Source organism: Halichoeres trimaculatus, unplaced genomic scaffold (assembly GCF_033239565.1).
Source record: "Halichoeres trimaculatus isolate MK-OKI-2021-1 unplaced genomic scaffold, fHalTri1.1 fHalTri1_scaffold_18, whole genome shotgun sequence".
NCBI lineage: Eukaryota > Metazoa > Chordata > Actinopteri > Labriformes > Labridae > Halichoeres > Halichoeres trimaculatus.
In genome coordinates, this window is record NW_027437196.1 from 21,122,918 (window position 1) to 21,144,399 (window position 21,482).

Genomic DNA, 21,482 nt, shown 5'->3' on the forward strand with positions numbered 1-21,482 from the left:
TGCAGTGTTTCTTTGAAATGCTCCTCAGTGTGTTCACTTGTCCACAGATTTAAGGGGAATGTGTTCAACAATTCTCTGAGCTCCTGCAGCTTTCGGATGCAGCACAATGGCGTCATCCTCTCTCGACTGTTGTTTAGCAAAATTCACAAAAACCTGTAGAGACAAAAAGATTGACATTAACCTGCTGGCCTCTTCTGATCAAACCTCTCTGTTAAGGTTGGTTGTTTGATCGTCAGTGCTTTGTATTGACTTCTTTGTGATAACTGATCAGGGTCCTGTGTATATAAATGAAAAGATAATTCTGTTAATTCTAATTCTGTATTATTAAAGCAGTTGTTAGTCTCATGTTATTTCCTTTTTAATTGTTAGCACCAATACGCCAAGTCATACTTCTTGTATGTGCAAATGTACTTGGCAATAAAACCAGACTCTGATTCTGAGATAACAACAGATAAACCAGACTCTGGAGGGAAAGGGTTCCGCTTTAAAGTGATACTCTGGGATGGAACAAGTTGGGTCCTATCACAAGGTTTAGGGCAGAAATTACCCCTACAGCAGTGTTTTTGTGCAGCAGAAGCCCAGAGCGCTTGTACCAAACACCCCCTCCCTGCTCCTGTGCCGGTTTCCTCTGCACTCAGTCGGGGCCATATTTTACTTGACCAAAAACACAAATAAACGGACTCCCACCAAAAAATCTGATATCGGTCTGCATTCACGCTTTATTTAGAGAATTTTCAGCGTGTTACTTTCACACAAAAACCCTGCTAAATAAGGCTCTAGTTCTCATCGTGTCTCTTTCGTCCTGGCAGACTACCAGCGTTTGTTTATATCTGGCACGCCGTGCACGTGGACTGATGCGGCAAGCGCCTCGTAGCCAGCTGTGGCTCTGCAGTGGAGGTAGCGCCGTTGTACGACACGATGAGAACTAGAGCCTTATTGAGCGGTGTTTTTGTGTGAAAGTAACGCGCACTTTAAGATTGGGGTTGAAACAGTCAGTGGAGCAGTTTGGTCTCATTACAGAAAAGCAAAGTGAGGAAACTTGATCCCTGACATCACTGACCTGGTCCAAAGTGGTCTGTGACACAGAGTAATCCTCTATCTTCAGCTTCTCTTTGTTTGCCAGGACCATCTGGAAGATTTTAGCCAGCGAAGAGGAGGAGATCTTGTACTGCAGCGTGTTGTAGTGTTTCTCTCTCTGGATGCAACCAGGGAACGTGCTCTCCATGAATGCTTCAGCAGGGTTCAGGTCAGGAGGGAAACCAGGTCTTGCTGACCTGATCTTCATGGTCACTACATAGCCGTCACCAAACCTGATTCAGGTTTAAAAATGAAGGATGCAAAAAAGCTTTTTTTGTTTCATAGTTGTATAAATGTGAAGATTTGATTCTTAAATTTAATCCAAGATAAAGAACAAACATGACTGACTTGTATTTGAGATGCTGGATAGTTCCCAAACACTTAAAGGACCCGTTAACCATGATAGCTAAGCGTGTGCACAGCGCCTCACATTCCTCCATGCTGCAAACAGACGATGAAGTTAAAACATGTCTCACAAGGACAAAAGCACGTGCAGAAAGAGCAGAGAGGTGACCTGTGTGAGGTGAGGACTACGGCTCGTCGATCCTGAATGACGCTCATGATGGAGTTCCACAGGAAGCGTCTGGACAGAGGGTCCATACCTGTGGTGGGTTCATCCTGAAGCATAGTGATGAAGAAGAACAGGCGCGTTAACATCCACAGAGTGACACCAAACATGACGCTGATCCTCTCTGTGTTTCTCACCAGCAGCACCAGAGCAGGACAGCCAATCATGGCGATGGCTGTGGACAGTTTCCTCTTGTTTCCTCCACTGTACGTCCCAGCGCTCTGAGCAGCGTACTCGGACAGACCCAGCTTCTGGATGGCCCACTCTGCAACCTGAGCATGAGGAGGACGAGACATGTAACTACTCAGAAAAACTCAAGCACGGAAAAAGCTGCAAACTTAATACGAATCATACAATTCTTAATATCAAAGGCAAAGCTAAGAAGTTATCAGAGAGGGGAGAGATAACAGCAACAATGTTCAAAGCTGGAACATTTGACTTATTTCTGTTTCACGGTGTGTCACATCAAAGCTCTGAGAAGAAAGGGAGCTGAATGAGGCAAGTTCTGTTTCTGACAAAAGACAGACACAAGCTTTGCCTCTTTTTTTCTGCTCACATATAAAAACTTTGCCTTTTCATTAATTATCAGTTTGACATTTTCCTTCCATCAAGAGATACACAACATACAGTGAATAACTAAAACAACCCTGTACCCTCTGGATAATCTCAGGACATATGCTCCACACATTTTAATTATCATAATTATTTTAAAGAGCAACTTTCAGCAGGTTGAAATGATTAAAAGTCAAATCTCACCCTGCTGATCTCGTACTCAGGGACTCCTCGTAGGCGTGCGTAGAGTTGCAGATGTTCTCTTCCCGTCAGCAGCTCATCGATGGCATCAAACTGTGGACAGTAACCCATGTTCTGATGGACGTCCAGGATGCTGGTCAAAATGCTGAGACAGGAAAATATATCACAAAAACACCGATTGCAAAGCTCAAATGTCTGTACTTTTCTATTTTCACCAACCTGTGACCAGCCACCGAGGCCTCCCCTGAGGTGACGTCTATATCTCCAGTCAGCATTTTAAATGTTGTGGTTTTTCCTGCTCCGTTTACTCCCAGCAAGCCGAAGCACTGTAGAGAATCAGGATCTGATAAATGATGGGAACAAGAAAGCAAGCAGAAAGTCCCTTCTGTTAACCTGGAAAACGACACAAACCTCTCCTGCTGAGACTCCCACACAGATGCGGTCCACGGCAGGAATGATGGTCCCCGGGTACGTCTAGAAAGTCCAGATGAGAGGAGAGTTTGACAAACGTGAGCTCATTTCTGGAAAGTCAATCCTCAATCACTGATCATAGTTCAACAAGAGCAGTGTCTCACCTTAGTCAGGTCACGTATGCGTAAAATGTCATCTGAGTTCTCCCTCTCATAGATCCGCTCTCTCTCCTGAGCCACATCTAAATCTTCATTTAAGATCAAAGGCTGCGAGCACTCTGAGATCCTGCAGAAGGAGATAAAACTCTCAGACACAACTCCTGTACTTACATATCTTACATGCTGTTAAAGGGGCAGAAATTGATACAGAAACCATTTATTTTTTCTTCCAGCTAAAGGAAAGTATTCAATACTTTCTCTGGTCAATCCAGCTGTTTTTTTCCTCACCAGTGATCCAGAAAGAATCGGTACTGAAGGAGGAGGTTCAGGGTGAAATAGACAAACCCCTCCAGAGTCATGCAATAGAGGTTCTTCCCAATGAAGTTCCAATCATAGGGGTCTGGACTGTAGTTCTCACCTGAGAGGAAACAGGTCATACCTGTCAATCAAGCTACCATGCTCAACCCTATATTGCTAAAGGTATCATATATGATATGAGTTTCAGAGACCTCCATCTCATAAACGTAATAAACAGCTTACTTAAAAACCTGTTAAAAAAAAGTATTCTACCCACTTTTTTTAAATCATTACTAACTTTTAAGAAGTTGCAGTAAGAACAACATCTAAATTGTTACTAATTTTAATTAAAAATGAGTATTTTCTGCATTGAAATAATGCATTTTACAAATAAACTTCACTTGAAAAGTTATCAAATCGCCAATTTTTTAAATGGGATACAACAAATATACCCTAAACAAAATGATACAGTAATGTTTTCTTTGTGGATTTTGTTCAAAGTGTTAATAAATATCTCAGTTCCAACAAAATCAAAATTTCTAGCTATTTTTTGACAGATCAGGCTTTACAGGTTTAACACAGATTTGTTGTTCTCTGAGTGTGTGATCCGTCCTTCAGAGAAAAACCTAAACATGAGTCATTCAGTGAAGTGGAAAATGAAAATCCTGATGAAGCTAATGACCAAACACTTCAGAATATTTTGTTGGTGGCTTGCAGTGTATTCTGTTAGAAGTTAACCATGGCCTGACAGTGAGGAATAAGTCTCATTAGTTCATGCCTGGTAATTACCAAAGCGAGCATAGACATCAGTCATGGCCTGGTTCATAGCCATGTCGATGAGACCGCGGCCCAGGCAGTAGTGGGGGAGGACCAGCAGCACAGTCTTCAACAGCTGGTTGAGTTTGTATAGAGTCTGTAAGAGGAAATCAATTTACACAAATAAGGATGATCAAAAAGTTACAGAGAGCGGTAACGTTCAGAGAATCAAGCTGCTCTTACAGTCGTGCTCTCAAACAGGTCCAAGATGAAGGTCATGGCGCTGGTGTTGATGCCGATGAAGAGGTTGATACATGACAGAGAGACGTACGCTGTGCTGGGGACGCTGAATATGAAGGACATGGGGTACATCATGGGAGTCACAGACCAGCTGAGGGAGACAGAGAAACAATCAAATGCCTGACAAGAGTCTAAATATTTTGATATGGGAGCAATAAAAAAAATTATGATGAGAGAAAAACATTGAAGTGGAAACAAAAAGGTCAAATACTGTGATAAATAAATGCCTGATTATTCTACACGCTCTGGTGAGGCTAGATGCTTCTATTTAAGCTGGATGATGAAATACATCTACTAAAAATACATTTTCATAATGTCATGTTTGGGAAAACACTTAAGCATAATGGACACTGACACAAACTCACTCATGTGGAGTAAGAAACACAGATATCTTTACAAGCCCGTAGATTAGTACCAGCCTATTGGTAAATAAATCCAAGTGTATTTATTTCTCTCTAACACAAAAACAACCTGATGTTAGCTTAATGAACAGTTTAAAAAATAAGGAACAAATACATTTGGATAGAAAACATACCCATAAAGCATGAGCAGGGAGATAAGAGGTTGGAGGTTGTGTCGTGATGTGTAGCACTTCTTATCAAAGAAGATGAAGATTTCCACCACCATGGCTGCACTCAGGGTGTAATTCAGCTGGAAACAGAAGCGTCACAGCAGACGTTAAAGTGTATAGAGCAGCTTTCATGAGCAGAGATTAGATCAACTCTGACATTCAGTGTTTTGACCTGGTTCTTTTAAGAACGTCACAGCTCAGAGCACTGTGGTACTGCTGAAGTTAGCCGATAGGTAAGAATTCTCATTTAAGAAGGTGTTAGGGTTGCTGTACCATGTCCCAGAAAAAATTGCTGATCCAGTAAATCAATGGACTGACACCACTGACAAACTGCAGGTGTTTGGCCTGGGTCACCCTCTCCTGGATTAGATAGAGGACGAAGCTGGCTGGGACGAAGGACATGGCAAATATGACGCAGATGGCAACCACGGCATCCACTGAGGTGGTGAGGCTGCAAAGAAGAGAAGAGAAGAGGAAGATTAGCAGCAGAAATATCAAGATAAAGTGTCGGTATGAAGGAGTTATGTTGGAACACATCAACTCATGTCTGATGATAGATCCCTTAGTAAAAATGGAAAACTTTGCTCTGTTTCCGGTGAGGCAACATTTGTCCTTTCAAGAGCCAGCTGCAAAATAAGCACCATCATTTCCTTAATACTGCAAGACTCTGACATCACTTCAGGGAATAATAACCTGGTCCTCCTGCTTTAGATGTCCTCTGTCATCAATCAGAAACCTAGAAGAGCGAAAAAGAAATTGTAAAATATATTCAACCAAAGCTGAACCTTTGCTTACACAGTGATCTCAGACAGCTGCTCTTTGGTGAGGTTCAGAGGATGGTTGATGGCTGTGATTCCGTATTCGTTAAGGTTAGCCTCTTTGGGCAGGTTAGCACGGAGGATTGCATTGTTGGCGACGTTCATGAAGGAAACCATGGCATGCCAGCCTTTATTGTTGTACCAAACCTGAGGAAGACATAGAATGATGTGTTGAAGTATTTATCAAGCTGTGAAAAGCATGTATCTTCTGGGGGTTGGGCTGTTCTGACTGACCTTGACGTTGTTTCCAGTCTCCATGTATCTCAGAAACATCCCGATGTCCTCCAGAGTTTTTCTGGAGTGTTGCCCCTGGGATGGAAAATGGAATAATTCATAATCAAAAAGGCCAATACCCCACAGCACATAAGCACATAATCTGGATTATAAAGAATACCCCAGTAAGGTTGAGCAGTCCACCCAGCTGTGCTGCCACATCCTGGATGGTTTTTGGTTCCACGTTTAAGAGAGGAAGCTGTCCTCCCACTGAGATACCTCCATACCTGAACACCACAGAGAAAAAAATCACATCTGCTGACACTCCTGATACCGCTGAAAGAAACAACCAGCCTCTCTAATATAATGGGAGGGAAACACTGCATAGTAACCATCTGGTGCAAGTACGATCCCACTTGCTTAAAATTATGCTAAATGGTGATAGCCACATTGACAAACTGACACTTAAAACAGTAACTCTACCACCAAAAGGCACATTTCTATATACACTCTTTACCGTACTGAACTAAGATTGAAAAAACTTGAAATTACCTTTGTTCATTCACCCAATATTTGCTCTTCAAGCTGAAAAGACACAAATATCACCTTAAACACAAAAACTGTCCCCTTTTCTATGATGTGCCTTCAGGTAAAAATTTGTGTCAGAATACATATTTTTCGCTATGTTCACTTCTTAACAGTTCAACATCAGTGCATAAAATCTTGTACCTGGTTCTGATGAGGCTGGGGTAAGTCTTAACCAGGTAGTCTGAGATGTTCCTGCCTGTGAGGTCCATGAGAACATCTCCTGTAGACTGAATCCTCTGATGCACAAAATAATACAACATTTTCATTAAAGATCAGACACTGATTAGTAAAGCTTCACCGATATGCTGACGACACCCAACTCTACTTTTCTCTGTACCAAGATGATATTATTAAAAGTGTCTATAAAACTACGGATGTGAAAAGTTTTACTGCTCATCATATCAAGATGGAGGTTATATCATTTTAGAGGGAAATCTTAGACAGATCAGTATTCTTCAGTGTTAGTGTGCTACCTGTGGAGGTGGCAGGCCCCCAGCCCCCTCAGGACACACAGGGAGCATGGTGAGTTTCTTTGGTGTGCTGCACTGACAGTCTGGAGACGGTTTCAGAGAATTCCACTCCACACCAGTGAGCATTTCGATCAGGACAGGGTTAATCAGCCCCATCTCCCACTCTGTGGTGATGTTGTTACAGGGGAAATCTCTGTCAGAAACAAATAATCCAGGTTTAGCCCAACAGTCTGAACATACAAGGTCTAAACAGATCATTTGACTTTGTTAGAGGTGACTCACTCCAGAGGTTCCTCTGCCATGCAGCGTGTCCCAAAGCCGGGTTTGTCCAACAACACCTTGCCAAAGTATCTCATCTGAGCATCCAGAGGACGTTCATTACTACAACGGACACAAAATTAAAATGTGTTTTTGTGCCAATATCAGAAAATGTATAAGTAATCCAATTAATGCAACACTTAGTAGAAGACTTCCCCTCAAAAATATTATTTCTGGTTCTTTTGTTTTGATATTGTTACAGTCTCCTGCTTAGGTTTTCTATTCTTGTTCTGACAAACCAAGCTCTTATTCAAAAAGGAAAAGGACGCACAAAGTACGTCCTGTAGATCATCGCAATAAATTAAGCTTAAGTCGCTGAAACTGGAGCTTTAAGAAGAAATCATGCCCTGTATTTTAATACACGTCAGTGGGGAAAGAAGTGAGGTGTCATCTTTCCAAGAAATGAAAAAAGAGGCAATAAATGACCTTAACACGCAACTAGAGTGACAGTTCCTCTCTCAAACCAATTAAAAGACCTAAACTCACGTTTTTATCATTTGTTAAACCGGCTGTTGCAATCCTCTTCTTTGTGTCTCCCTGAAAAAGAACTGCAGCGGCTCTAGAGCCCAGCAACCAGAATACTAAGACCCCTCTGTAGCTCCTGATGGCTGCCATCATGTGGCCCCAGGTGATCCTGTATTTGACTTGCTCACCTGAAGAAGGTGTACTGTCTTCCATACATCCATGGACTGAGAGTCAGACTGGGATACTCCCCAAAAGGTGGGACGATCAGAGTGAAAGTGAGGGCCAGGAAAACAAAACTGGCTGGAAGCACGATCTACAAAGACAAAGAGAGGACTGTGAGATAAGTTTTATGTGACTAACGTGTCATGTTGCCATTTTTTTTGACTTACGTAATGTGTGAAATTTTGTGGGTTTCTTTTGTGGAACATCTTTATATTTACTGAAATGTCTTTTACAAATGTTTAAGGTAAATGATGTTTTTCCTGAAAGCTTTTTTTTTCTTTTTCAAACTTAAACTTATCTTGTGTCGTGTTGTGGTATTTTGTGAGATGTTATGAGTAGTGCGAAGTGTTGTGTATTATGAAATGTGGTTTCTCCAACATCATTTTGTTCTGGATGCTACAATTTCTTAAGTGTCTGTTTGGGAGCCATCAGTTTTTTTAAATATCATTGTGTTATAAAATGTGTTGTTTATTGAAATATTGCGTTGAATGAATAAATGCTTTGCTTTCTTAAAGCCGTCTCTCCTCTGTTAGGACAATCTTCTGTTTTTGAACTGATTTTAGCGTTGTTTCATGTTCTTTTTCATGTTGTCTTTCATGTTCATTTTCGTGTTTTTTAATCTTTTGAAGTGTTTTGTTTTGTGAAAGTTAACATTATTTTGTTTGAGAAAATAAGTGTTTTTGAGCTGCTGCTGTTTGTAGAGAACTGTTTGTTGAACAGTATTTCATGGAGTATCATCTCAACTGCTTTAAAGGTTGGGCACAATATACAGTACAGAGAAACTTGGACCAGAGAATACTGTATGTTAAAGAAAGTGATGTTACCTGAGCAAAGAAGTCTTTAAAGGAGCGAGTTGCATGATGCATCCTCTTTATTAGCAGAGCCAGGAACTGTTTGATGGTCAGATGAAGACCTCTGACCTGGTATGACCCCCTTCCATCAGTACCCCCTGGAACGTCACATTGAGCCTGGCCATTGGTTTGCAAAGCCCCGTCTGTCTCTGTGGAGAAGAGCTCAGGTCAAAACTTAATGTTTAAACACTTTCTGTTCTTTTCTTCTTTAAAGAGGCCTTGCAGCGAGCCAAACCCTTTCTATGAACAGCCATCCAAAAGCAGAAGACCTCGACCTGCCTCAGGGACCTAGTTACTGATCGTGACTGCAGTGATAGTGAAAACCCATGTGAAATCTCACCAGAGAAATGCACAGACATTTAATTTACTCTGTGTTTTCAGGACACCCTGAGGATTCAGAGTATCTATCCACGAAGACTGTAAGGTAAAGACCTGAAAGTCACTGGATAAGAGGGTCAGGAACCAAAACACCAGTGGAGTAGAGCAAGTCTGGAGTCAAGCACTCTTGACATTTAACCGTGTTCCTGTCAGTAAAATAAAGACACTGTTTTAGTCTCCTGTCAGTAATGATTACTCCCTCAACTCCTTGCTTGTGGTTTGTTACACCTGCCTCTAGAGATGCATGATGTTATTTTTTTGTGAGGTGAGTGGAACATAGTGGAAGGCATTGTCAAGAAACTTGAACCTTGAGTTGGAACCAGTTTTTATCTAGAAGATCTCAATTCCCACCTCTGTGGCTGCGTCTGTCATAATAATATTTACCAAATAGAGGTAAAAGTTCTTTCTCAGTGTGTAAAACTATTTAGATTTTTTTGTGTGTTAAATAAAGAGTGGTTTCATTTCTAAATCTGAGGGATTACTTTCAGGTTTTTCCCATGGAAGCAGTAATAACCCAAGCTCAAGGCCACCTGTGCCTGTCCAAATTAACCAACACTGCGTTGAATCAACAGAGTAAAGTTCAGATATCTGCTGCAATGATTTATTGTCCAAAAGGGTCAAAAAGTCGGATATAAATTGTGAAAATACAAAGGAGAGAACAACAGCAATAAAACCACTCAGCTCATTTACAGGATGAGAAAAAGAGTCAAAAACAAATCTGTGTCTTTTGTTTACCTTGTATACATTTCCTGTTGGTTGCATTTCCATCAGCGGTGACCTTTAGGAAGATCTGTGAGGAAATATTTGATGTTATTTCATTGAGGGGAACAGAGATGAACAGATGCTCCTGATTAGAAAGCCTCATGAAACACAGCCTAATGACTGTGAAGGTGAACGTCAGGCAGCGGTGGTGTGACAGATTGCTTCAATAAAACTCTCATTACTTTCTTTGGTACCTGTTATTAAACTGCTGATCAGAGCTGGGAATGAAAATATTGTTTATACTTACATAAATAAGAAACTGTCTCATTCAGATCTGTTTGATGCATGATCGTATTATTCCAACTGCATGGTTTCTGTGTGAATTTGTAAAAATAATCACTATTTATGACCTCTGTGTGCTTCCTTCCTACTCACCTCTTCCAGGGATGTGTCAGACACACCGAAGCTGCTGAGGCCAATGTCCAGCAGAGTTTCCTCCAGCTCCCTGAACAGGCTGGCATACGCTCTAGGCTGGAAGTTTCTGTTGGGCAGCAGGTAGGTCAACTCCTGACCGATAGCCTCGATGAGACGAGCCTGCGGCACGTGGTGATGGATCAGAGCTGTGATGGTCTCAATATTACCTGGACATAAAAGGCACAGGGGGATCCATCATACATTAATAGTTTCTGTTTGTGTATCAGTTGTAACTTTAGAGAGATGTAGCTCCGTTTGGTCATCTGATAAAAAATTAAACAAATGAAAATCATTCGTAACTGATCTGTGGATTGGCCACACTCTACCTAATGTTTGCCTCACCATCCAGCTGTCGGTCAGTCTTCTTCTCCTGATCGGCTTTAAACTTTGAACACCTCGAACATTTACAGGAACAATCCTTTGTACAGTCACAGCTGACCTGCAGGATGAAACACGAACAGAAAACATGACTGACTCCCCTTTTTGTAACATGCATGCATTTCCACCCAGCATCTTACAAAGACCCAGAGATGTGAGGTTGTTCTGTATGTATATATGTCTCCTCTTTCACTACATTGTGCTAGCTAAACAAGTTAAATCATGACAGCGTGTCCCAATAGACGTTTGAAGAACTCCATGTTTACCCACCTTTCGAGCCTCGTGTTTCATCCGACGTACAAGAGTGAGGTAGAAACCAGCTCCGAAGCAGTTTTTGAGGAAGATGGGTGAGCCGCAGCAGTAGAGACGGCCCTGAGAGATGATGGCCACCCGGTCGCTCAGCAGATCTGCCTCGTCCATGTGGTGAGTGGACATGATCACTGTGCGTCCTGCAGGAGAGGGGAGGTAAGATCGGCTTAATAGAGAAACATAACTGCTCTGAAATGTGCTGGGACAGACAAATGGGTAAAAATAAATAGATAAAAAAATCCTTCCTTATGTTTTTAACATGGAAAGTTTAGTACAGCCATCCTAAACACAATTTAATAAATGTATCTTCTACAGGATCACTTTGTTTTTCTTAGTATTTTGGGTTTATCAGGGTTGCTGGATGAACTGTAGGACCTGATGCCAGGTCACACATCTATGACTCAATTTTTCAGGATCTAGTTTGAATTATTGTCGTGCTGGTCTTTCAAACCTGTTAAGTTCATTTATCATCAAACCTCCGCATGTCCAGTTAAAAAGGCATGAAAGTCAATCTGCTTATATTCACAGATCTCCTTCAGGTTCAAATTATGCATGAAGTACTACAAGAAAGAAAACTGGATTTGTAATGCAGATCTCTCTTATAAGTTTTTCTGTAAAGCACACACTTGTAATTAACCTAAGAGTGTAAGTAAATACTTTTATTTGAGTGATGCAGAGAAAGTGACATATATGTAACTGCATAAGTCAGTGTTTTAGAAGCTCTTGAGGAATATAATGCAGGGATTGACTTGTTTAATCGACTTGATGAAAAAAAAATCATCTTGGTCATGTCAAACACCAAACGGAGAGTTTTTTTTATTTTACAGAAACTGTTTTCTGTCAGCTCAATGTAAAAACTCTTCATGCAGTGGAGGCTTCTTTCTCCCTTCTAGCCACTAGAGGTCAGCATACCTGCACGGTACTTGAGCAGCAGGTCCCAAATGGAGCGTCTGGAGTACGGGTCCACACCTGAGGTTGGCTCGTCTAGAATCACCACTTTAGCCCCTCCAACAAAAGCCAATGCGACTGATAGCTTCCTCTGCATTCCTCCTACAATAACACATCAGAAAGTACAGTTGATGCACTGATCAGAGTGTAAAGGAGAATTTTATACACGTGTAAAAGACATATATAAAAAGTGAATTGACTTTAGAGCAGCTTTGGATATGGGTTCAACCATACAGACCTGAGAGGTTCTGGGTCAGTTCATCCCTCTTGTGAGGCAGACCCAGATCCTGCAACATGTTCTCCACTTCCTCTTCGGCCTCTGCTAATGGTCGGCCTTTCAGCAGCGAGTAAAAGAGGATGTGCTCTGCTACAGTCATACTGTATTAAAAAAGAAGGAATGTGGGGAAAAAAAAAAACTTAAAAAAAGCTTTTTATTGCATCTCACTTTGTGTGTTTTTGAGTCTGTGGAGAGATACATACTGCTGGAAAAGGATGTTATGTTGAGGACACATTCCCAGAGACAGACGGATGGTGTCCATGTCCGTGCAGATGTCGTGTCCGTAGATGGTGGCTGTTCCAGAGGTGGGAGGGAACATACCTGTAAGGATGGACCTGTGAGGGACAGATTTGTGAAGTTGATTAGAGAGTTGACAAATCTAAAAGTTTCAGCACTTTACAGGTGGTTGTTTCTGTTTGTCAGAGCGTAGAGAATCTGTACATACATGGTGGTGGTCTTCCCAGCTCCGTTGTGACCCAGAAAAGCAGTAATCTGACTCTCATAAAAGCTGAGGCTGAGGCCATCCACTGCAGGTGTGGAGCTTCTGGTAAACACTTTGACCAGGTCTTTGATGCAGACACCTTTAACCAGATCAGCTGGCTCTGCTTCAAAGAACTGCTGACCTGCAAACAGCAAGCATGAACAAAATGAGACTTTAAAATCACCTCACAGAGGATGTGGGCCTGAGAGGATACACCTTGTGGTGTGAAGTTAAATTGCCGCGTCTGGAGGCTTAAAAAAGCAAAGTAACAGTTTTGTCTGTGTTTTCCTCTGGGAGAAAAAAGCTTTCTCTTTCTCTGTAGAGATTCATCCCTGCCATGTTGTCATACTCTTTAAATAATCTGAGCCTACCCTGGACAAAAACAAAGAATCACTGCAAGAGGGGTTTTTTATTTATATACAAAAGTAAGATGAGACACATTGACATGTACATTTAACATTTTAACCCATAAAGCTTCAGACCCTGGTTCAGTGTAGTTTGGTTTGATAAATTTAGTTACATCAGCTCAAGGTAAGTTTAGCTAACAGTTGAATCAAGTTTGTTTCAGTTTAGATAAGCCCTGTCTGGTTTAATTAAGCTTAGTTGGGTTAAATAAAGTTAAAGGATGGATTAATTAATAAAGATTCATTTGGTTTGTTTAGATTGGGTAAGTTTAGTTTGGGTTCACCAAGTATAATTGAATTAGTATTATTTAAGCTAAGTTCATTGCTTTTTTTTCTCTGTTGGTCTAAGTTGAATTTGGTATTTCAGTTTAGTCCAGTCGGATGAAGCTATTTTATTCAAATACATTTTCAGTGATTTTAATCTAGATCAGTTGAGTTGAGTTAAGTTTAGTGAAGTTTTATTTAGTGTAGCTTGTTTCTTTTCAGTTTTAATCTACAGTTGTCAAGTTAGGTTTAGTCTATTGTAATCCATTTTAGCTGAGTCCAGTCCAGATTAGTTTAGTGACAACTATATCCAAAACTTCCCAAACAACTTCATAATAACACAAAGGAGACTAACCTCACAGCTTATCATTTCTGTTCATCCAGAAAGTGCTGAAAACTCATTTTATACCCTCTGTTTACATAAAAGGGGTCAGCGACTTATGATATCAGGGCATTGGAATGTCATAAGGTGTGAAGAAAACAGTTTCCATCATTCATTAACTCAGTGTGAAACTGCAGCTCACCAAGTGTGTGCTCACATGTCAAAGAGCAAACACACACACAAACACAAGGACACTGAGTTCACACAAAATGAATGTGACAAAAATAAACAGAGTGAGTGTTTGCTTGGATAATTGTTTCTTCAACATACTTAATGAGATATGTAACTGATTATAAGTGGAGCTATGCTGCTAACTAGTTCTCCATGAGTTTTTTTTTTCTTTTTTGTGACCTTTACTTTACCAGGTAGAAACATTTGAGAACCAGTTCTCATTTACAAACATGACCTGGTCAAACAAGAGTTTGTGGACAGACAATCACAGCTGTAACATTATATGATTGCAGCTTTCCAGCAGGTTGTGATCTCTGCTGATGATTTCAACTATTTGCTCAAGCAAATCTAAAGCTATGTACCCTCAAGACAGGACAAGAGGACTAAGAGGAGAAACTGAAAAGGTACCGTCTTTCTCCTGGTCGTCCTCGGCCTGGTTTACCCTCTCCATCCTCTCACGCTCACTCTGATGTTCACAGGAGGTGTTTCTCTCCAGGAGTCTGAGTCTCTCCTGCTCCTCTTCATCCTCTTGTTTCTCCTTTTGATCTTGGTCTTGCTCCTGTTCCTGTTTTTCTTCCTCATTCAGGTCCTGGTCTTCTTTTTTCTCCTGGTCTGTTTTCTCACCTTGGTTTTTCTCCTCATATTTCTCCTGATCCTGAATTTCCTTATCTTCCTTCCCTTCAGTTTTCAGCTGCTCTGCCTGCTCTCTGTTTATCAAGTTATCAAAGTTTTTCTTGTCTGATCCACATTTTAAAGAGAAAAAAAAAGACTGGGTCAGGCCCTGGGAATTGTTTATTTTGGAAGTAATAGCAAATGTTAGTCTGAACATACATTTTCTTTTGTGCATCATGTGAGATGTTAAACTGGCAAGTGAGCATACCTTTAGCTGGAGACACACTGTTGATCCAATAACATGGCAGGAAGGGGAAGTAAAACGGTCGACCAATTCCGTACTGTCCTGAGAGGAAAAAGCAGAAATTTGACATGTTGGCTTCAAGGAAAATGTACAGAAATGAATCTTTCCGAATCAAATCTTCAGTTGTCTCTGCTAATACACTGACCTGGGAAGACGTTGTCCAGGTACCAGGCCAGCACGCCGTACAGCACAGTGTCCAGCCCCATCATGCAGATGGAGGTGAGGAAGGAGAACTCGTCGCCCTCCAGAGGACTTGTCTGGATGTTGTCCCACTGCAGACCCAGACCCTGCTCCTCGTACCTGGACAGGTACTCAGTCCCAAAACCAAAAGCCACCTGGGACAGCAGACTCTGAGGGGAGAAGAACAGAATGATTTTTCACTCTGTAGACTTCAATCTGAACCATCAGTGGCCTAAAGCGTACAGAACTTTGTTTTGTTTTTTTGGTCAGCCACATCCACTGAGATGACTAAAAACTTACAAGTTTTACATAAATTAGACTCTGAACAGGGCCTGCATTTCACCAACTGAGCTAATCTGATCCAAACTTCAGCTTCGCTGCCAGCCAGGCAGTCATCATATGTGCTAGCTTTCATGAGTTCAGAGGGCAGGTAGAGCTGATGCGACACCCACCACCAGGATCTTCATGTCTTTGGTGATGTGTTCCTGCCAGGCAAAGCAGAAGATGTGCGGCAGGTAGAGGGTGAAATACACAATCCCACAGCAGGCGGCTGCCAGGTTGGCCTGGTTGAAAAAGATGCTGAAGAGGAAGCATTGCATGATGGTAGCTGTAGTAAAGGTCAGCAGGAAAAGAAAGAGGATGATAGGGTTGCTGTAGTTCAGGACTCTTCCACCCTGCAGAACAGAGACAGAGAAACACAGGTGATGGTTTGAAAATTAACACTATTGGTGCAAAGGAAGTTTGGATAAAACTCCTGTCATCTTGATACAAAGCACTGCAGTACACTGTTTGTCCGCTAGAGGTCAGACCGGTCCATCTTTGACTATCAGCTGAGCTTCTGACTGAACACAAGTGATGACTTGTGACTGGATGAGGTGCAGCTGTTAATCATTGAAGGTTCTTTCCTCCACAACTGTTGACATAATTCCCATGATGTCATGTGTTCACAATTCACTCATTAATCATTTATCAGAACACAATCAGTGGATACTAGTATCAATTCATTATTCAGGGAAGAGATCTGCCAATGATTGACTATGAGGTGTCTTTGCATTAACACATCAGACATGAAGGCCCACTGGATTAATCATTACAGTGATTTCAGAGGGAGCAGCTGTACTTTATACCAATTACAACAAGATATGTCTTAAAAATTGTAGGTTGTTTATTTTTTAAGACTAAATGACTCAAAAAAGGAAACTCTTTGGTTTAACTGCACACATTGGGATCAGGCAGCAGCAGTAAAACAGCTGTAACAGCTTCATCAGGGAGCTGGATCCAAGTTTGCCTACTTTAAGTTTGCTTTTGTATCAAAACAGACTAATGACGGAGACTGAGACAGTTTATTTAAGTCTCTTCTGATGGCTTCTTGGTTTGTTTGTTTGCTCTTTTTTATGCTGCAGGTAAAAGCAATTTGTAGGAGTGACTGTGAGCAAGCACATGAGCCCAGTGTTTGCAGGTGATCTGAAGGCTTCCAGCTTGAGTTTTTCAGCCAGACTCTTTTTATGCTCTCCTTCTTTTTCCACAAACACTTGAACACCACTCTAACCACTCACCCCCTCACTTACAACACTGGTTAACAAGTATTCACATATCATCACTTCAAATATACAGTTATGTTTTTGCAAATAAAAAATAAAAATCAATAAGTTGAAGCATTTTTCCCTGTGTCTCTCTCCTTTGACTGCCATAGCTTTTTGAACTGGACATGATAATTTCACATTTTAACAGAAAGCTAAAGTTTAAAGTTATTTTCCTGTCATAATAAAAAAGTTGCTGGCCTATCATTGTCTCAGTGTGTTAGATTTTTGAGTGTGTTTTGAGCCAGTAAAATGCACTGTCTGAACAGCAGGATTTCTCAATTAAAATTCATATATTTGTTAATAGTGTTTGGTCTATTTCAGGATACAATTACACAACTGTTTCTGGTTTAAGGAGAATCCTCTTTTACTTTAGTAGGGATTTTTTTCGGTAATGTTTTAGTGGACATTCTCTGCTTCCTTTAGGATTGTGTTGGAGACCTTACAGCCAGATATCTAGCAAGCAGTAATTCCAAAACATTGCATCATTATAAAACAATAAGGTTCAAGTTCACAAATAATTACCATCAGGCTAACATGCAGCTCTGGATATGATATAAAACAGGAGGTGAATAAATAAGAATCTTTTGAATCACTTTCATAACTCCTTCCTCACCATGATGATGGCAGTGAGGAGAGCCGTGCTGGCGCCCATCATCAGGAAACTGTCGATAAACCAGGTGGACCAGATGACACCATTTGTGACCCCTATGGCCTTCATGGTCTCCTTCAGACGTAACTCCTTCTCCAAGACGATACTCTTCACGATCATGGACACAGAGTAGACCCAGGCCAGCACCATGAAGATCGGGAAACAGCGGTTTAACGTCAGCATGAAGCTGCACAGAGCAGTAAGGGGATGAATGAAATCAAAGAGGTGATTCAAGTGATCAACAAAGGTACGTGTCTCAAACTCTTCATGCTTATTTTTACAAAATGTTCAAGTTCTTTACTCACAGATCATCCACATAACAGGGGTAGGGCATCTGCTGCAGGTACACCCCCAGCGGCCACTCCTTCCCAGTCTGGGTCTTGATGATGCCATGCTCTATGATGTCCTGCAGGTACGCAAAACCGCCCCAAACATAGCGAAGATCATCCATTGGGTCAGCTCGAGGGCCAGGGTCCCAATACCTGAGAAAACAAACATATAGTGCTCAAGTTTCTGAACACAGTTTATTTCTGAATAATCAGCTGATAAAGTATCACTTTATCTCATTTCAGCTTCACTTTGAGACTGACCTGTCTTTGACCTTATTGGTCCGTTCTACAGCATCAATATCCATCCTGATCTTGAACTTCACATGAGGTGGGACTTTGGTAGTCCAAGGGTACATGTTCACAAAGATGAGGCCTGCCCAGAACTTTGAGTCTTTCAGCAGGTCCAAGGCCTGAAAAGTGACCGAGTCCTCATCAGGAAGTGCCACAAACTTGTCCAGGTTCACACACTGAGGAGGAAACAAAAAGGGACACAGACAGGTGTTAGTGCAGCACACCTGAGCATAAATCAGCTCCAGAAACACCAACACAGAGCTGTTTTTGGATTTTAAAGATTTGCTAAAGGACAGAAAATCCTTTAAACCAAATCTGCTCCTGGTGCTAGAAAAAGAATCTGGGCTTCACCAAAAAATCCTCTAAACAAAGCATGTGTGAGTAAAATGACAAACACTGTTTTCCACAGATTTTAGTCTGAATAACAGTGGTCAACCAACACAAACCTTGAGTCTCCTACAGGAGCTGAATGTCTCAGAGTAAAAAATGTTGGCTGGAGTCACTCTGATCCACACCGTGATGTCTCTTCCCTGCAAAGCGTGTCTGACATAGCCATTCACTGTAGACTAATGCAAATAAGGAGGGCCTCAATCCAAAGGGAAACAATCCAAAACAACAGTTTACCCTCCAAGATTCTCTGCACAGGCATCTCCACAAACCCAAAACACACATACACACCGTGCTTACAGAGCTGAATGCATGCATACATGCATTTATGGACACAATGTACACTTAGCATGCCTAACTAATTATTCAAATCTCAAAGACCCCCACCCCCTTTAATTCAGCCAGGAATTCACCTACAAACACCACGGCCCTGCTAAGGAGGGATACTCATGCATGCCACCAACGTGCAGCCAACCAGCCATCAAGCCCACGGTCATTGTCTCCGCCGTATAAAAGATGCAGGATGGAGTGACAGCTGTATCTAATCGGCCTGAGTCCTTCCCACTCTCTCTGTCACACTCAAGTGCTGTAAGCTTCAACTTGGACAAAAACAAAGAGCACCAACCATCCACCCAGCCGTGCCCCGAGGTGCCCCCCATGTCACCCCCCAGAGCGACAGGCCTCTCATCCTGATTAGCCTCCGCAGAGAAAGGCGTGATTTTAACTTTGTCTCCAATGCATCGCTCTTCTGAATGTGTAGCGCCCTCACAGGAGAAGGTTTGTGATGTGTTTTGGGGTTTTCTTTTTACCCTCCACTCCATCAGCTGGAGACAAAGGAGGCTCGACAGCTTGTTTGTTGCTCTGGCTCTCGCCCACCTGGGCAGATCGCCGTGTCTCTGGAGGGGGGGACAAATTGCAGAGACCGAGGAGGGCTTATCTAAATGCTCACATCACATCAAGCATGGTATTGAGGACAGATTCTTTTGGCAGCCTGCAATCAGCAAGTGACAAGACCTGTAATAAACTGTATTATAAGATGGATACGCCTGTCTTTGAACTTCACACAGGTGAAGCGATTTTCATGCATTGCATTCTTTCAGTCCAAAGGGAGAAAAGGTAGAGAGGTTGGTAAAACAATCCTGACACTTTATTGTCATCTGGAAACCTGGGGCCTCTTTTGACTAGTCAGAATAATTCCACACACTTACCAACATTCCTCACACCCTGCAGTATTTCAGGGGACAGAGGATGAAGAAAAGGATTAAAGAGTAAAGAGGCACTCACATCCCCGTACTGGTTGAGCGTCCGAATGGCCCGGTCAGTGAGGTTAAAGATGTCCCTCCAGTCAAACTCAGGGACATCAGGAGAACGCTCCTCTGGTGGGCCATTATGCAGGAAGTTGAGGATGTGTTTGGAGGAGAACGGAGCATCTTTCAGGGTCCGGTCTATAAAATCCATCACTGACGGGTTGCCAATTGTGTCCTGAGACGAAAGAAAGCAGTAAAGTTAATTCAAAGAAACTCCTTTTTCTACTGAGAGCCTTTCTGAGGAAAGGCAAGTGTAGTCAAATCTGTTATCACGTCTTAGAGGACAGTGCCAAAAGATCAAAGTAAAGTTAATTAAATGAAACTGTTTCACTGTGTTTTCCAGGAAAAAAATAAGAGAACAGGGAATTATGATAATTTAAAAAAAAACTCTGCTCTTTGTAACCAAACAAAATATGCTCACAGAGTTTCAGGATCTGCACAATCTACTCAAGTTCTTAATTTTTGGCTGTTTTTTTCTATAATGTCAGATGAGATCATAGAAAGAGATAGACCTAATACCTTATAAGCTTATTAAAGCGTGTTAAAGCAGCTATTATATTACACTTATTCAAAGCTTCAAGACTCATTTAAAGAAAACAGTCACCACTGTCTAAGTCCATTATTTTGATGGCTAACATAATTCTTATGTCCACTGGACATAAGTGACATGAAAGGAAACATGAAATTAGTTAATCATCCAGCATGTTTAGTATTTGATCCTATTTCACTATTACTCTACTCACTATTTTGACAGTGAGTAATCCCCTAAAGCTAAACACCTGAGACATAACCACACGCATGTCAAATTTATCCACAAAAAGCAGTCTGTCTTGCTCCCTCCTTGCCTGTTGACCCTGTGGTAAAAAAAATAATTAAAAAAAAAAAAAAAAAAAAAAAAAACATTTCTGCCCATCTAAGGCTGGCCTTCAGAGTGGGGTAACTAAATGAGAGCAGTCTGAGGAACCACTGAACCCCAAACATCTCTAATAAAGAAAAGTGGATCAGCATCTTGTCCTGCAATCCAGACAACCACAGCAAAGCTGATGAGAGACTCTGAAAGCTACTGGTCTCTACAAAGTCACTTCAGGCAAGAGGTAGTGGTAACAGGAACAATGTTCGGTGCTGCCACGTTTGGTTCATTTCTGTTCAAAGGTGAGTCAGTGTTCGCACTCTGAGAAAAAGGGGCACTAAATGAGGACAGAAGTTTTGCAAAGAAAGTTTTGTGGCTTGTGGGAAAGTGATTGCACAGCTGTTTCTGGTTTTAAAAACTTCCCTTTTTTAACAGAGGATCTATTTCTGAACAGATCCTTTCTGTTAGAACTATCTGTAAGTGGCAAAAAATTAAAAATCGCAAATGGACATTGTTGGCAGTTCAGAACTTATTTTATCTGCGGTATAAGTCACTTGGACCCCAACACAGGTAATTTTGACGCAGGTAAAGTGATATCCGAGTCCCCCTTTAAAAGAAGCTTTACAGTTCAGAAAGAAGAACATGGATATAAGTGTAAATGTGAATTTAAAAGAAAAGGGAAGTAAGCACAGAAAAGTTACAGGTAAGCACGGACAGAGAAGTGGGCTGGATGGCAGAAAAAAATTGCATCGCCAAGAAAAGATAAGGTTTTAAAACCTATCAGCAAACTTGAAATTAAAGAAAAAGAAAGGGGAGAAAGACATCATTAATAACTTTCATTTGTTTTCCTCAGCGCATTCAGTTCATACTGTGGGCGCAGCAGTCAAAGCAAGTCAACCCAGGCGTCCCTCTCCCCAGTAAAGTTTCCTAGTTCCTCTTGAGGGATCCCAGGCTAGAGGGGGTATATAATCTATCCACTGAGCTCT

The 21,482-nt window shown here is 41.5% G+C and overlaps 1 protein-coding gene across 1 annotated transcript in view; it reads right to left on the bottom strand.

Moving 5' to 3' along the window:
- Positions 1 to 33: 33 nt before the first annotated feature.
- The window catches only part of abca4a (ATP-binding cassette, sub-family A (ABC1), member 4a), a 40,182-nt gene continuing 18,733 nt past the window's right edge, over positions 34 to 21,482 (bottom strand). Inside the window, exons 11-49 of the mRNA XM_074693404.1 lie at positions 19,624 to 19,821; positions 17,923 to 18,128; positions 17,638 to 17,814; positions 17,297 to 17,519; positions 15,553 to 15,774; positions 15,066 to 15,270; positions 14,885 to 14,962; positions 14,413 to 14,742; positions 12,748 to 12,925; positions 12,506 to 12,637; positions 12,264 to 12,403; positions 11,990 to 12,127; positions 11,039 to 11,217; positions 10,733 to 10,829; positions 10,352 to 10,557; positions 9,950 to 10,004; positions 8,810 to 8,985; positions 7,952 to 8,076; positions 7,263 to 7,361; positions 6,984 to 7,173; positions 6,652 to 6,746; positions 6,475 to 6,507; positions 6,104 to 6,209; positions 5,944 to 6,018; positions 5,687 to 5,856; positions 5,165 to 5,342; positions 4,856 to 4,971; positions 4,264 to 4,411; positions 4,054 to 4,177; positions 3,256 to 3,385; positions 2,974 to 3,094; positions 2,810 to 2,872; positions 2,618 to 2,724; positions 2,402 to 2,543; positions 1,783 to 1,917; positions 1,592 to 1,695; positions 1,426 to 1,518; positions 1,061 to 1,310; positions 34 to 153 (exon numbers count right to left, since the gene is read on the bottom strand). Coding sequence (XP_074549505.1) covers positions 34 to 153; positions 1,061 to 1,310; positions 1,426 to 1,518; positions 1,592 to 1,695; positions 1,783 to 1,917; positions 2,402 to 2,543; positions 2,618 to 2,724; positions 2,810 to 2,872; positions 2,974 to 3,094; positions 3,256 to 3,385; positions 4,054 to 4,177; positions 4,264 to 4,411; positions 4,856 to 4,971; positions 5,165 to 5,342; positions 5,687 to 5,856; positions 5,944 to 6,018; positions 6,104 to 6,209; positions 6,475 to 6,507; positions 6,652 to 6,746; positions 6,984 to 7,173; positions 7,263 to 7,361; positions 7,952 to 8,076; positions 8,810 to 8,985; positions 9,950 to 10,004; positions 10,352 to 10,557; positions 10,733 to 10,829; positions 11,039 to 11,217; positions 11,990 to 12,127; positions 12,264 to 12,403; positions 12,506 to 12,637; positions 12,748 to 12,925; positions 14,413 to 14,742; positions 14,885 to 14,962; positions 15,066 to 15,270; positions 15,553 to 15,774; positions 17,297 to 17,519; positions 17,638 to 17,814; positions 17,923 to 18,128; positions 19,624 to 19,821 — 5,664 coding nt within the window. The remainder of the gene's footprint in view (positions 154 to 1,060; positions 1,311 to 1,425; positions 1,519 to 1,591; positions 1,696 to 1,782; positions 1,918 to 2,401; positions 2,544 to 2,617; positions 2,725 to 2,809; positions 2,873 to 2,973; positions 3,095 to 3,255; positions 3,386 to 4,053; positions 4,178 to 4,263; positions 4,412 to 4,855; positions 4,972 to 5,164; positions 5,343 to 5,686; positions 5,857 to 5,943; positions 6,019 to 6,103; positions 6,210 to 6,474; positions 6,508 to 6,651; positions 6,747 to 6,983; positions 7,174 to 7,262; positions 7,362 to 7,951; positions 8,077 to 8,809; positions 8,986 to 9,949; positions 10,005 to 10,351; positions 10,558 to 10,732; positions 10,830 to 11,038; positions 11,218 to 11,989; positions 12,128 to 12,263; positions 12,404 to 12,505; positions 12,638 to 12,747; positions 12,926 to 14,412; positions 14,743 to 14,884; positions 14,963 to 15,065; positions 15,271 to 15,552; positions 15,775 to 17,296; positions 17,520 to 17,637; positions 17,815 to 17,922; positions 18,129 to 19,623; positions 19,822 to 21,482) is intronic.